The sequence below is a fragment of the Phyllobates terribilis genome, unplaced genomic scaffold, assembly GCF_046119375.1.
Source record: "Phyllobates terribilis strain yellow unplaced genomic scaffold, ASM4611937v1 Scaffold_3__8_contigs__length_932513732, whole genome shotgun sequence".
Taxonomy (NCBI): Eukaryota; Metazoa; Chordata; class Amphibia; order Anura; family Dendrobatidae; genus Phyllobates; species Phyllobates terribilis.
Genome location: NW_027362763.1, coordinates 323,411,998 through 323,428,703, shown reverse-complemented (window position 1 = coordinate 323,428,703; position 16,706 = coordinate 323,411,998). Strand labels below are relative to the sequence as shown.

The window sequence follows — 16,706 nt, the reverse complement described above, 5'->3', positions numbered from 1 at the left end:
TTGGATGGGTTGTTACCCACGTTAGGTGATAATTTTCACCTTTAGAAATATATTTCCTTAGAAAATTAGTGACGTGTTCAATACTTATTTTACCCACTGTATATTCCAAACAGAAACTTACCGTAAATTAACTTACCCGTTTCCTTCAGAAGGAACAATGCCCCACAAATCTAAGCCACCTTCTGTCAATGTACCTGTCTGGGTAAAGATACACTAGTTTGTGCTTTTAGCTTTAAAGGAACCATAACATATTCTTATCATTAATTTCTTATGACTAATAACTCATCAGTTCTCATTCTCCTTATCAGAGCTTGGGACCTTACGCTAGTTGTATCCTTTTACCATTTCTTTATTTTACAAATTTTTTGAATGATTTTTTTTTTTTAAATAGACATTGCATAATACAATCATGATACATCTACTTTCTAAAGAAAAGTTGAACTAACGATCAACTGATCAGTGCTAGTTCAACTTTTCCACTCTCCGGAAATCATCTGTCCTCAGCAGGGGAAGCTATATCTGACATTTCTACTGCAAATAATGTCTGACCATGCAATTCATGGACAAAGCAGATACTGAAGAAGAAAAGGACACTGGCAAGATGGGTGTCTATATTGATTAATATGAATAAGGATTGTCTTTATATGACAGAGCCTGGAAATATTAACAACAATTTAACACAATTTGTAAGATTTTTTTTAAACTTTTTAAAAATGAACATAACAATGAAACATACTGCAATAACATGGCTATTATGAACAACCACATACTTTATCGAAACAGACAAGGTTCAACTGTCCGCACACCACAATCCGCTGAGGACTAATGCAAAATATCCCTTGCTTTCTTAAGCGACTTTGTGAATAAAGACTGCAGATGGTCAGAGCTGGTGGCAGAGAGACTGGAATCGCAATAGTGGCCATAATAAGCGCCATGATTACCAAATCACTTGCAGTAGCCTATAAAGTGCATGTTAAAAATATATATATATTAGTTACTTTGCTATCTTGTAATATTAATGAGCTTATGAATGATAAAATCAACAGAGATAATTTATAAAAATAAAAAAAGTTGAAGAAAACAATTTATTGATCAAGTATTCAAAATTTTGGAATATGTGGTTGGTTGGAAGTAAACCCATTTAAGTATAATGTAAGATATAAGGAACTTTGGTGTCAGGGTGAAAGAATACAGATGTAAACAGGAAACAGTTCAGGGAAAAAATCTCTCACAAAGAGACAACAAACTTGGTGGCAATAGAACTATTCTGCAGTGATGTTTTAATGTGTTGCAATGCCTAGTTCATGCTCCATTAAAAGCTAGTTACAAAAGCTGGTCAGCAAGACTGGTACATTACAGTCTATATAGCTCTTAAAGCTAACCTGTCACCTCAGAAACAACTATTTATCTGCAGATATTAGCTTAACCTGCAGGTTAATAGCATTCCGATGCTGCCTGGCGCCTTACTGAAAGTGTGGTACTGGGAGAAAATTTACTTATTTCCACCATGCAGCCACTGACTTTCAGTCATGGGAGCAAGCATAAAGTGTCTACAGTTAGTGCTTACAGCACTGATCACTATACTAAGAGCAGGGATCATGTGCATGCCCTGGCAGTTTGATTGACAACTCGCATTGCGGCACATCTGTGCAGAGCCAACTGTCCATGAAAGTGCTGAGGTGTGCTTACCTCTCATGGTATAATGGAAGGTGCTATAAATAATCACTATAATCACATGGTCAGTATTTGGTCATGCATCAGTGTTTGTATGCCAAAACCAGGAGTGGAATAATCAGAGGAAAACTATAATTGAAAGATTGGCACCTGTTCTGTGTTTTGGAGACATTCCTGGTTTTGGCATACAAATACTGATCAAAAATACTCATTTGTGAATACAGACTAAGTCCAGTTTCACACATCCAGATATTTGCAGTACTGGAAAAAAACGGCGATATCTTTGTCCATGTGCACCTGGCATACGCGTACCGCCCGTGTGTCGCATCAGGATCACATGTACTGGCACCTGGGAATCAGTGTACAGTTAGCGCTGTTCCCAAGCTCTGGGTGCTGAACACTGCCCTTATCATTGTCCCTTGCTCGCGCTGTGATCAGCACGAGCAAGGGACAATGTTGGGAGTAGTAGCCTGCTCCCACAGTGTCCATGTGGAAAAATAAAATTAAATCCTTATACTCACCTGTCCAGAAATATTCCTCGCTGTAATTCTCTGACCGCTGATGCAGAGGAGCCGGGGAGAATGAGCCACTCCAGCGAGTGGGCCCCGGGGCTGCGCTGAGCTCAGGAGCAGTGTCTTGTCACTCAGTGAGCTCCGCTCAGTGTAGGGCCCCGCTCGCTGGAGCAGCTCATTCTCCCCGGCTTCTCGGCATCAGCGGTCAAAAGATTACAGCTGGGGACATCTCCGGACAGGGGAGTATAAGGATTTTATTATTTTATTCTTATTTTTACAGTTGCACACTGCGGGAGTAGACTTCTACCCTCAAAATTGTCCCTTGCTCGTGTTGATCATAGCGCGGGCAAGGGACAATAATGAGGGCAGCAATTAGCACCCGGCGCTTGGGAACAGCGCTAACTGTACACTGAGTCCCAGGCGCCGGTACATGTCACACTGATTACACATGGATGTCATCGGTGTGTGTTCAGTGTGAGACATTTTGCGGACAGTGCAGCATGTAAAAATTCAACATGTCAGCGTGTGGAGCGCACGGAGACACGGTCCACGTGTGCAGACCCATAGATTTGAATGGGTCTGCATGTGTCAGTGTCTCCAGTATGTGTGGAAACTGTAGCCACAGGAGAGCCAGGCAGCTATTTACTGTACATGCAGATTAGCCCCATATCGGCAGGCATATAGTATTTTCTGAGGTGTCAGGTTTCCTTTAGCTATAGTCGGTGGATCTTGCGGAGCAACAGTTGAAAAGAGTTCTAAAGGAGCATGAACTGGGCATTAAAATGAAACTACATCATGGTGCCTGGGAGAATAGCAAGGTCAACAACGTAATCAACTATACTTGAAAAATTCATAACCTTTGAATGTCAAGAGGAGAATTAAAAAAAAAAGTTTATTTACTCTTTAAATCACAATGCTATAATGAAAGTATATGTAGTGTTTACCACTTAAAAGGCCATCTGTAATGATTGCAAATTATTTATTGTATGTTGCACATTGATCATGTAAATTAATCATTGTAATAAACTGCATTACTCTAAAATACTATAAAAAATGTAAACAAGGTCAAGCGAAATAAATGTTCATGCTACTGGAAATGGAATCTGGAAAGATTTATGTGCTTCTTACTATTTTTATAAAAGTGCATATGATAGATTTTATATGCAATACCATGAAAAATACTTACTCCACTCAATGAATAAAGTGCCACAGTGTAAATAACACCGATAAGAGAAAGCACAATTAATCCAATGAGGACTTTCATCACCTCTCTGTGAAGTTTAAAATTCATGGGTTTTGGGTAAAGAATTGAACGTATTAGGTCTCCTTTTGCAGTGTTGAATCCTAGATTTAAAACAATGTGAATGTGTTTTAGAAATATACTACATTTCAATAGCTAAATCTGGATGAAATTGTTAGATATACCATATAGATGATAAATGCTTGTTAATTAACACTGTGGATTGCCCAATATGACTCCACTAAATTATGAACAATCAGCAAATGTTCACAAATGATAGATCTGTTGCAGAAATATCTGATTGAAAATCTGCTCCAAGCATTAGAATCAATCTCTGTCTGCTGCATGTACATGAATTTTCCAAGCCCCACTCCTATTTATAAAAAACTCTGTTAACATTGCCTAAGAGAAGAGTCAGACGGCTGTATTACTCAGACTAGTTTCGCTACACAACTCTCGGACTGGCCATTGGCTCTCTGGACTCAAGCGTAACAGCATATATTTTTATGGAACTGTCACTCTTGGGTGGGTAAAGCCGCCGACCAGTCCGAGCATTGCATTGTGATCCTCGTCCTTGTTGTACTCTTCCCTTATGTGACACAATAAGTAATGCAGCTAGTATATAGTATTTAGGTTGCTCATTGGGATTAGATGAAATTTACAATAGTTATCTGTGGAAGGATACCTGAAATGATGGCTACTTTGTATGGATGTGACCAACACTCTGCAGATTTTAAGAACTGTGCTGCATGTAAGTTTCCATACTGGAATTTTCCACAGTCAGGAGTTTTGTTAAATTTACATTTACTTACCAGGCACTTTATTACATTGCTGATTCTCTAGATGCAAATCTGCATTGAAAAATCCCATTGAATGCATAACATGTACATATATCAGAAAGTTCAAAGTTCACAAAATCAATAGACAGATGCACTGTACCCCATTTTTCTGTCTATGAGATGTGCACTCATTTTGCAAGTTATGAGGCTATTGTCGTAATAAACAATAACATTTTATAGCATTCTTCATACGAAATATGAGGAAAGACAACCCAAAAACCACAGTGGAGTCAAAAATGAATGTACATGCAACAATTCCAGTTCAAAAAGAGAATTGTGAAGAAGCTTCTCGAACTCTGCTCACAATCTTTATCTATTTTTTGAATTATGTGTTTAATACTTGTCATAATTGTGTTATTAAAAGGACTCTGTCACCTCAGAATGACTGTTTAATCTAAGTACAGGAGCTCAATGTACTAAGGTGGGGCCAAACATTTAAATACATACTTGCACCTGCTTGTTTTCCCTCAATTTCCACCCCCGTCTTTGATTGACAGCTCTGACTTTCTGGAGCCAGAGAAGGGTTGAGATTGATGGAAAACAAGCAGGTGGGAAGGTGTATATAAATTATTGGTCCCAACATGCTGCACCGAGCACCTGTACTTGGTTTAACCCCTTACTTACCGGGGACGTATTAGTACGCATATTTGCGTGCCCCGGGTTCAGTGAGGGCTGCTGCGTTGAGCCCTCACTGAACGGAGCACATGTCAGCTGATTCTTACAGCTGACATGTGCCCGCAACAGCCGCGGGTGGAATCGCGATCCACCCGCGGCTGTTAACATGTTAAATGCCGCTGTCAATCTCCGACAGCAGCATTTAACGCGCGCTTCCGGGTAGCGCGTCACAAGCCCCGCCCACCGGCGACCCCCGTCACGTGATCGCGGGTCGCCGATGGGCGTGCATGACAACCCAGGGTCTGCAGCAGACGCCTGTGGTTGTCATGATCTTGTCGCTATGAGCGCCACCTAGTGGTCGGCGCTCATAGCACAGGACCATTTCTGCTGCATGCAGGGGACCTGCTCGTCCCCTGTATGTAGCAGAGGCGATCGGATAGTTGCTGCTTCTAGTCTCCTATGGAGACTATAGAAGCATGCAAAAAGTAAAAAAAAAATTAAAAAAAAATATTAAAAAAAATAAAAAAATATAAAAGTTTAAATCACCCCCCTTTCGCCCCATTCAAAATAAAATATATATAAAAAAAAATACATACACATATTTGGTATCGCCGCGTTCAGAATCGCCCGATCTATCAATATAAAAAAAGAATTAATCCGATCGGTAAACGGCGTAACGAGAAAAAAATTCTAAACGCCAGAATTACGTATTTTGGTCGCCGCAAAATTGCAATAAAATGCAATAACGGGCGATCAAAACATCGGATCTACCCCAAATGTTATCAATAAAAACGTTTGCCCGGTGCACAAAAAATAAGCCATCAACCAGCCCCAGATCACGAAAAATGGAGACGCTATTGGTCTTAGAAAATGGCGCTATTTTTTTTTTTTTTACCAAATTTTGGAATTTTTTTTCACCACTTAAATATAAAAGAACCTATACATGTTTGGTGTCTATGAACTCGTAGTGATCTGTAGAATAAGAAGGGCAGGTCAGTTTTAGCATTCAGTGAACGTGGTAAAAAAAATAAATAAAAAACAACTGTGGTATTGCACTTTTTTTGCAATTTTACCACACTTGGAATTTTTTTCCCGTTTTACCGTACAGGATATGGTAAAACTAGTAATGGCGTTGAAAAGTACAACTCGTCCCGCAAAAAATAAGTCCTCACATGGCCATATTGACCAAAAAATAAAAACGCTATGGCTCTGGGAACAAGGGGAGCAAAAACGAAAATGCAAAAACGGAAAATGCTCCGGGGCTTAAGGGGTTAAACAGTCATTCTGTGCTGACAGAGTCCCATTATATAAACCTACAATATACAAACATAAGTTTTATTACTGTGGTAAAAAGCCAGAATGTTGCTTCAATGTGTACAATTTAGAACTTTCATTCTAATGCAGGAAGAAAGGAATCCTGAAAGTTCGGCCTGCCTATGCAAATGAATAAGAATAAATACACAATGTTGAATGGGAAAGTGTAAAAAAAGCAACATATGATTTCCTTCATTGAATGACACCTTGGAAAAGTATACAAGCCGGACTAACCAGTTATAGAGTCTACATCCTCTTAATGGTTCATTCAGAGTAATGTGTAGTCAGTCCTTTTGCTATACATGTGCGTCATAGACCACACACCAAGAGCACAGAGATTAATTATAGTCAGTATTCCAGTGCACGTGGCCAATATTCCACATGGACTGATTGTGTGAAAAAAAAATCACATTATGGGTAATTCTGGTTCGTTTTATAGACCAGAATAATGCATGAAACTAGAAAGGCAGCCCAGGCATCTCCCCACAATTTGGATGAGCACATGTATCTGCACAAGAAACCAGTCACGTGACCAATTTGCAGACTCAAGTGACTTGTTTTGCAATAAATCAATTTAAACCTTGACTGATAGGAATATTTGGTGCAGACCCCAGTTATCTAACCTGTTTGTAAAACCATAGCTTTAACAGCGCCCTCAGGAGGGAGTTTTGTCTTTATAACTTCTGTTCCGCAGTACAGTATGGATGCTCGAGAATTTTCTCCACTGTGCAGTTTCCATGGAATTCCATTATCAACATTTGGTAAAGGAACTTTTGTCACAGGAACACTTTCTCCTGAAATAAAAATCAAACAAATTTAAAACCACTACAATGAGGAGGTTTTTTTTTTAAATACCACATTTTTTAATATAATCCTCTTTGTACTTATTTTTTGATCTTCTGATTTATACTATATTTATATCATATTGTTCTGTACAAGATTAAGATTGACAGCTATCTTGTTGCTGTTCAAAAAAATTTACTTTTTTGGAGCCACATGGGCATCAGAGTTCTCAGAACCTATAAGAGGGATTTTTATGTTCTGGGAGAAGTACAAAAGTCACTGAGCGAAAGAGGGAATTGATCAGTTGTAACTAGAGATGAGCGGATATTTTGAAACTGAAATTTGAGATTCATGGCGAATAAGTTGGCGTGAATCTCAGTACTAGAAAACTTGTAATTGCTTGAAAAGTACATAGGGAAGAGAGGAGAGAGAGAACCACTCTGATCATTACATCTCAAAATCTATAGGAGAGACAGTGAGGACGCCGCTGATCATAAGAGCTTACACTCTACATGAGAGAGAGAAAGACAGAGAGAGAGCGAAAAAGGACTCTTCTGATCATAAGTAGTGTTGAGCAAGCATGCTCGACACTGCTCGGTACTCGACCGAGCATCACACTACTCGGGATGTTCGGCGAGCACCGAGCATTTCCGGGTTACTCGGGCGGGAGCTTGGGTCTCCGCCCTGCATGTTTGGCGCTCTTTACAGAGCCAATGAACATGCAGGGATTGCCAGCCAGTCACTGTAATGCCGCAGCCATGTTGGTTGTGGGCATTACAGTGATTGGCTGGCCGCACAGCGTCACCTCGAGTATTTAGAACTGGGCGCCGCCATCTTGGACACAGTCGCTCCGGATCAGACAGTGTAGGGGGAGTGCTGCTGAGCTAGGGAGAGATTTATACTGTGAAATAGGTAGTGTAGGGTCTCTCAAGCCTGCAAAATCAAACAAACAGTCCTTCTGAGGACTAATATCCATCCCAGACATCAAGCAGGCAGGCTGTATAGGAGATTCAGTGGTTATACCAACAAACACTGCATTATAGTCCTGTGTGCTGCTGCTGCTCAAATTGCTAAACTTAGCCCCAGGTCTCAGGGGCAGGGCCGTCTCCAGGTTTTTGTGGGCCCTGGGCGAAAGAGTCTCAGTGGGCCCCTTTAATACATACCAGGATTCATGATGCACAGATACCGCAGAGAAATATATATATATATGTAGTACAATGCAAAAGATTTCACTTCTTACATTACATGACCGATATCTATCGTAAATTCCACAATAGCTCAGAAACCGGCGAATCGCTCCACACAGTATACTGGCCCCCATTTAACGCTCTATACAGAATACAAGCCCCCATATAACACTCCATACAGAATACTGGCCCCCATTTAATGCTCCATGCAGGCTGTTCCCCCCCCACATAATGCCCTATGCAGGCTGTCCCCCCCCCTTATAATGCCCCATGCAGGATGTCACCTCTCCTCTTCATAATGCCCCATGCAGGATGTCACCCCTCCTCTTCATAATGCCCCATGCAGGAAGTCACCCCTCCTCTTTATAATGCCCCATGCAGGATGTCACCCCCCTCTTTATAATGCCGCATGCAGGATGTCACCCCTCCTCTTTATAATGCCCCATGCAGGATGTCACCCCCCCCCTCTTTATAATGCCCCATGCAGGATGTCACCCCTCCTCTTTATAATGCCATTGATATTGTCTTTTTATTCCACTGCAACCTCCACTTCTCTTCCAAGGGGCATTAAAAAAGTCTTGTTAAGCTACTGTGACCTCCACGTCTCTTCCAAGGGTCATTGATATTGTCTTTTATTCCACTGGGACCTCCACCACTCTACCAAGTCGCATTGATATTGTCTTTTTATTCCACTGCAACCTCCACCACTATTTCAAGGGGCAATGATATTGTCTTTTTATTCCACTGGGACCTCCACGTCTCTTCTAAGGGGCATTAAAACCGTCTTGTTAAGCTACTGTGACCTCCACGTCTCTTCCAAGGGGCATTAAAATCGTCTTGTTAAGCTACTGTGACCTCCATGTCTCTTCCAAGGGTCATTGATATTGTATTTTTATTCCACTGGGACCTCCACCACTCTTCCAAGGGGCATTGATATTGTCTTTTTATTCCGCTGCGACCTCCACCATTCTTCCAAGGGGCATTGATATTGTCTTTTTATTCCACTGTAACCTCCATCACTCTTCCAAGGGGCATTGATATTGTCTTTTTATTCAACTGGGACCTCCACCACTCTTCCAAGGGGCATTGATATTGTCTTTTTATTACACTGGGACCTCCACGTCTCTTCCAAGGGGCTTTAAAACTGTCTTGTTAAAAGACTCTGTACTCCACGTCTCTTCCAAGGGACATTAAAACCATCTTGTTAAGCTACTGTGACCTCCACGTCTCTTCCAAGGGTATTAAAACCATCTTGTTAAACCACTCTGAACTCCACAGCTCTTCCAAGGGGCATTGAAATGTTGTTTTTAATTACCTCTAACCTCCACGACTCTTCCAACGGGCATTGCATTTCCTCCTAATTTTAGTCAGCTTTTTCTTTTCAATGCATAGGCGAACACTAAGGGAGACCCACTCCCCAATAATGGGTAGAAGGTTTTTAGTACGCTGTAATCCACGTCTGTTTCAAGGGGCATTGCAGTTCCTCATAATTTTTGGAAAGCCTTCCATTCACTGCTTAGGCCAATAGTGAACAGGAGACCCAGTTGCTACAAATGGAAAAAATGGTTTAGTTAAGGCCCTCTGACCTCCATGTCACTTCCAAGGGGCATTGGAGTGCCTTGAAATTTTTGGTAGGCATTGCACTCACTGTATGCCCTATAACTGTGTAGCCAAACCTCTCCTTTTGGTACAGAAACATATCCTACAAAACATTTGTAGTTGACTGGCCTGGTATTGATGTGAATGGTCCCTGTTCCTCCAGCTCTTTCTTCTTTGCCACCACCTCATCCATCATTCATCACCAGAAGCTTTGTTTTAACGTGAGTCATAGAACTGGGATAGCAGCAAGAAAACATCCAACAATCCACGGAGGAGGTAGGATATGCGCCAAAACGCTGACCACCTCAGGCCTAGCCGCTACTACATACATGCGCTTGCATTCCAAGGAACAGAAAGCTAAGGAGATGGATGGCCTCATGATCATGAATAATTTACTCGTTGTGTAGGAGGCCGACCACTGCTGCTGTCTACCTTCTGAAATTTGTGTTGAAGCCTGATTGACCCAGGACCCGCAATCCTCTTTGTCTGGAGGACGTGTTGCATCCCAGTGTCTAACTGTGTCCCGGCTTCCACAATATTAACCCAGTGTGAAGGAGTCAGTTGTCCACGTGCTTGTGGTTAGGCTGTCCTTCCCACTAAATGCACTAGGGAGGACACAGGTAATGTTTTGGTATGCGCGCTTGTGTGTAAGGTGCATCGGGACAAATAGGGGCGGCTGGGGACCGTTTATGGACACCCGGCCGCCCCCAGGCGGCTGGAGACCGTATGTAGTCACCCGGCCGCGGGGCAGCTGGGGACCGAAAATGGACACCCGGCCGCCCCCTGGCGGCTGAGGAATGAGTTTGGACACCCGGCCGCCTGGCGGCTGGGGACTGAGTATGGATACCAGGCCGCCGACGCAGCCATGACTTGGTGGCCAGATTCCGCCTCCACATGTCTAAAAGGCCCAATTTCAAGTGCAAGCAAGCAAGCAGTATGGTATTGCAGCTTGGGGGTGGGTGGGTGGCAGGCGGCATAGCGCTTGCATTGCAAGGAATGGGGGAGGTACAATTGAACACTGCCCTGGGACAAGGACTTGAACGGGGATAGTTGCAAGTCTGCAATGACAGGTGCAGGGCGGGAGGCATCTTTGCATGTGCCATGAACAGGGGGTTGGCGTGCACACACTACAGCGGATTAGGCTGTCCTTCCCACTAAATGCACTGGGGAGGGCACAGGTGATGTTTTGGTATGCGCGCTTGTCTATAAGGCGCACCGGGACAAATAGGGGCGGCTGGGGACCAAGTATGGACAACCGGCTGCCCCCTGGTGGCTGGTGACCGAGTGTGGAAACCCAGACGCCGGGCGGCTGGGGACTGAGTATGGATGCCAGGCCGCCGACGCAGCCATGACATGGTGGTCGGCGTCTGCCTCCGCAAGCCTAAAAGGCCTCATTTCAAGTGCAAGCAAGCTAGCAGTATCGTATTGCAGCCTGGGGGTGGGTGGGTGGCAGGCTGCACACTTACGCTTGCATTCCAAGAAAACAAAGCAGATGCTAACTTTTATCATCATCATCATGCTCCTCACCTTGGCACTCTCAACTCCCCTGATGGAGAAGCCAGGGCCCACCGGAGGAGTCTCTGGTTGTCTGGTGGGCTCGTCCAATGCTGCCCTAAAGCAGGTCAGGCTAAGAAAAGTGTGGGGAAGGTTCCCAGGACAAATAGTGGTGACTGGGGACTGAGTATGGAGACCTCGCCGCCGACGCAGCCATGAGGTAGTGGCCAGCTTCGGCCTCCTCCAAACTAAAAGGCCCCATTTCATGTGCAAGCTAGCAGTATGATATTGCAGCCTGCGGGTGGGTGGGTGGTTGGCTGCATATTTGTGCTTGCATTGCTAGGAATGGGGGAGGTACAATTGAACACTGCCCTGGGATAAGGACTTGCACGGGGATAGTTGCAAGTCTGCATCTTCTGATGCGGCAAAGATCACTTCTGATGGGCACACTTTTAGGCAGTGACCAGGGGCGTTCATAGGAATCATGGGGCCCCATAGCAGAATTTCTAATTGCCCCCCCCCCCCCAAAAAAAATATATTTGTCTGTGTCACAGAAGAGCAGATCTCACAACTTTGCAGCCTGTACACAGTAATTTTCCTCCTGCTGAAGTCCTAGATTCCTCTTTCATTGCCCCATAAAGTGTGATTCCAACAAAAGTGCACACCAAACACAGTAAGATACCCCCATGGTGCATTCCTCCATATTAGCCTCCACATGCCCAGTATAATGACCCTATTGTACCCAACTTCAACTCCCAAGGCAAAGTATGGTGACCCCAACACAGTATGATCCCCCAACTGTGACCCCAAAGCTCTCCATACACTATAATGTGCCTACATACAGTATAATGGCCCGCACGAGCCCTTCAAACAGTATAATGGACCCCACACAACCCTTCACACTGTATAATTGCTTTCATACAGTATAATGGCCCCCCACATAGCCCTCAAAATATTATAATGGCTCCACAGCCTTCCATAGAGTATAATGCGCCCCCCATAATCCTCCATATAGTATAATGCGCCCCCCATAATCCTCCATAAAGTATAATGCGCCCCCCATAATCCTCCACATAGTATAATGCGCCCCCCATAATCCTCCATATAGTATAATGCGCCCCCATAATCCTCCATATAGTATAATGCGCCCCCATAATCCTCCATATAGTAATATGCGCCCCCCCATAATCCTCCATATAGTATAATGAACTTCCCATGGTCCTCCATAGAATATAATGCACTCCCCATAGTCCTCCATACAGTATATTACACACCCTATAGCGTAAAATGCAGCCCCCATATAGTATAATGCACCCCACAGTCCTGCAGTATTATGAGCACCACGTACTCACTGATTTTAAAATACCATATATTTTAAATAAGCCGACCCGAGTATAAGCAGAGGCCCCTAATTTTACCACAAAAAACTGGGAAAACGTATTGACTTGAGTATAATCCTAGGGTGAGAAATGCAGCAGCTATTGGTAAATTTCCCCATCCTGGTATGTGTGCCACCCTCTCTTCCCCCAATCCTGGTATGTGTGGCCTCTCCAATCCCCCAATCCTGGTATGTGTGGCCTCCCCAATCCCCCCCCAATCCTGGTATGTGTGGCCTTCCCAATCCCCCCCCCAATCCTGGTATGTGTGGCCTCCCCAATCCCCCACCCAATCCTAGTATGTGTGACCTCCCCAATCCCCCCCAATCCTAGTATGTGTGGCCTCCCCAATCCCCCCCCTATCCTGGTATGTGTGGCCTCCCCAACCCCAACCCCCCCAATCCTGGTATGTGTGGCCTCCCCAATCCCTCACCCCCCCCCAATCCTGGTATGTGTGGCCTCCCCAATCCCCCCCACAATCCTGGTATGTGTGGCCTCCCCAATCCCCCCCAATCCTGGTATGTGTGGCTTCCCCAATCCCCCCCCAATCCTGGTATGTGTGGCCTCCCCAATCCCCCCCAATCCTGGTATGTGTGGCCTCCCCAATCCCCAACCCCCCCAATCCTGGTATGTGTGGCCTCCCCAATCCCCACCCCCAATCCTGGTATGTGTGGCCTCCCCAATTCCCCCCCCCCCAATCCTGGTATGTGTGGCATCCCCAATCCTCCACAATCCCCCCCCAATCCTGGTATGTGTGGCCTCTCCAATCCCCCCAATCCTACTATGTATGGCCCCAATCACTGCACACATAAAATAATAAACACTTATACTCACCTTCCTTCCTCACCTCTGCTCCAGCGCTGAGTCCTGTCTGCTGCAGCTCATGTCGGCATCTGAGCAGCGCGCGCTCTCAGATCCCGAGATGAGGGGCTGCTGCTGCTGCCGGCACACTGAGGCTTCTCCATGCTGGGAAGCGTGAATATGCTTTCTCTTTAGCAGCAGGCACTGACAGCAGGAGCCGCGGCTGCTACTTGGCTGCGCTCCTCCTTGGCTGCTACTTAAGAGAATGAATATTCCCTCTTCTCCACGCCCATGGGAGTGGAGAAGAGGGAATATTCATGTCCCTTTAGCAGCGGGCACACTTGGTAGCTACAGCAGCGGCTACAGCGTGTGCCCCGCTCCTCCACCGCTGCAACCCACTCCTCCACCGCTGCAACCCGCTCCTCCACCGCCGCAACCTCCCTCCCCCCAATACTCACCCTGGTTCCCATGCTGTTTGGGGCCCTCCTGTCTCACGGGCCCCCTTCCGGTCACGGGCCCCATAGCAGTGGCGTGGCCTGCCGCCATTGGCGGTACGCCACTGGCAGTGACCTGGGTGTCAGAGATGCTTCCAGGGGTCTTCCCCATGCTGTTCCCATGTCTTTTCAGAACTGTATGCATGTGTCACACAGCACATGGCCAGATAAGGTTGTAAAATGTTAAAATGACATTTCCTGGTGAATGCATTTGTCAAGTGCAAAAACGCATAAAAAATGCTACTTGTGAATATAGCCAAAGGTGTGGAGGAGTATTTTTGTTTTTGGTTATTTATTTTACCTTATACAGAAGTCTTTACCCTGGAAAGGATGTTCCTTAACATATTTCACAGGAAAACAGTTTCAGTTTCGTTTTTGAACGTTTTATTGTGAGCCCTTAAAAGTGGCTTAATACCTCTGACCACGTTGTTGACAGCAGTGACCTGGGGGTCAGAAATGCTTCCTGGGGCGATCCCCATGCTGTCCCCATGTCATTTGAGCACTGTGACTATCGTTTTGGGCACTTTTTAGGCTTTCTACAGACTGCCGGGGGTGCCGCCGCAAAAATGCTCGGGTCTCCCATAGACTAACATTTGGCTCGTTGCTCGGGTCGAGCACCCGAGTATCACGGTGAGCTCGGCCCAAACTTCGAGCACCCGAGCATTTTAGTGCTCACTCAACACTAATCATAAGCGTTTATAGTCTGACCATAAGAGCATTCACTTTACAGAAGAGAGAGGCTTACCCAGTGACACTGGAAATGAAAAATAACTCCACTAATAACTGCTGGTCTGTGATGGCCCAAGTACTCACCACCACTGTACAAGATATGATAATCCATAAGATGTCATAGCTGCAGGGCATTATTGGTAAGCCTGCACGGCCACACAAAATTACATCAGCCCACTTTCTGATGTTTCAGCAGTGTGAGAATTGGTGGCATGCAAATTTTTTTTGGTGTACACAAATCAAATAACATAGTGTTCAAGTTTGCATCAAATCACAAATTTCAAGAAATTTGATTCAAGTTTGATCCTCCGCAGATTGATCTGCTCATCTCTAGCTGTGACCATCATCTATCATCTACAGTGCCTTGAAAAAGTATTCATAACTCGTGAACTTTTCCACACTTTTTCTCATTACATCCACAAACTTAAACATATTTAATTTGAATTTTATGTGATATACCAACACAAAGTAGCAAGCATTTATGAAGAATAAAGGAAATGATACATGGTTTTCTAATCATTTTAAAAATATAAATATGCAAAATGTGATCTATATTTGTGTTCAGCACTCTGTAATCCGAAACCTTTAAATAAAATCTTGAATGGTCAATTCCTTGCGGAGGTAACATAATTAGTAAATTGAGTTCACCTGTGTGTAATTTATTCTCAATATAACTACAGCTGTTCTGTGAAGGCCTGAGGTTTGCTTGAGAAAATTAGGGATCAAATGGCAGCATGAAAACCAAGGAACATACCAGACAGGTCAGGGATAAAATTTTGGAGAAGAATAAAGCAGGGTTAGGCTTTAAAAAATAGGCAATAAAGCAAAAAAACACTGAAGCCAGAAAATAGGCGAAGGAACCTGTCCAGGACCTACCTTATGGACCCACGTAGGCAATAATATCAGAAACAGCAAAAACTGTGGACTTAAAACTTAACTTTTACTAAATAAAATTAAAATAAAATCCTCATTTAAGGCAAACAAACATATTTCAGGTTAAAATCAAGAGAAGAAACCCCTGTCCCTGTAGGAGAACACTTGCTGACCGTGATCAGAGCAAAACATGGGGTAAAAAGATCTATATAGAAAATGTCACAATGTGTATAAGCCTATGGAATGATCAGGCTCATGTAAATACATTGTTAGAATATCAATAGGAATAAAAAGGAAAGATCTACCCCATTAGTGTGTAACATCCCTGGCAGAATGCTTGCATGGTGCACCACCTCCCACCATGCAAGACCGCAATCTTACCTGTCAGTCCATGCTGCACTCTTTGCTCCAGTACCTGCTCTGTCCATGTCTCTTGTCTGATTGCTTAGGGCGTCGGTGCGGCTTTCTGCTGGTTTCTTATAGCTACTGTGTGCACAGTCCTAATGCATCCCCAGCCTATTGCTGTGAGTCACTGGATACTTACACCCCCTCCACCAAGTAGGAGGTGCCTGAGCAACACTTTCACTCAGTTTGTCTTTTGCAACTGAGGTGCCAGGTCCTGTCCTGACTCTAGTCTGTCCGCCACCCTGGGGGCTGAGTACCCAGGGCCTTTTCCTGTACCTGTGACTTCTAGTCTGTTTCCGCCACCCTGGGGGCCGAGTACCCAGGGCCGCTACCTGTATCTCTGACTTCTAGTCTGTTTCCGCCACCCTGGGGCCTGAGTTCCCAGGCTCGTTCCTGTATCTTGTTCCCAGTTCAGTTCCTGTCTGAACAGTGTCCTAGCCCGTTACTTGTTTCTCTCTATGTCCGTACCTTCCCTTTGCTTGCAGTGTCTGAACCCGCACCTAACTACAACTCGTTGTCTCTGTACTTCTGTTTGTGAGTTTTGTGTCCACTTGCTACTTCATTGTAAGTACCTTGTGTGTATCTGGTTCAGCTTGTCCCCTTTCCCTGCCTCTTTATCTACCTCCTGTGTTCTAACCATCTTCCTGTATTTTCCAGTCTGTTCCATGTGAGCAGAGCCCTGTCCTGTCTGCCTTCACCTTCTGCTCTGTTCTGCTCTGCTTGTTCACCGCTCCGGCGGTTCCGCTCTGCTCCGCTTGTTTACCCCACCTG

At 44.6% G+C, this 16,706-nt stretch overlaps 1 protein-coding gene across 1 annotated transcript in view; it reads right to left on the bottom strand.

The window, feature by feature from the left end:
* LOC141259323 (probable cation-transporting ATPase 13A5) overlaps positions 1–16,706 on the bottom strand; it is a 417,702-nt gene that overhangs the window by 188,307 nt on the left and 212,689 nt on the right. The window contains exons 10-13 of the mRNA XM_073675081.1: positions 6,818–6,988; positions 3,373–3,530; positions 771–959; positions 137–198 (exon numbers count right to left, since the gene is read on the bottom strand). Of these exons, the coding sequence (XP_073531182.1) occupies positions 137–198; positions 771–959; positions 3,373–3,530; positions 6,818–6,988 (580 nt within the window). The remainder of the gene's footprint in view (positions 1–136; positions 199–770; positions 960–3,372; positions 3,531–6,817; positions 6,989–16,706) is intronic.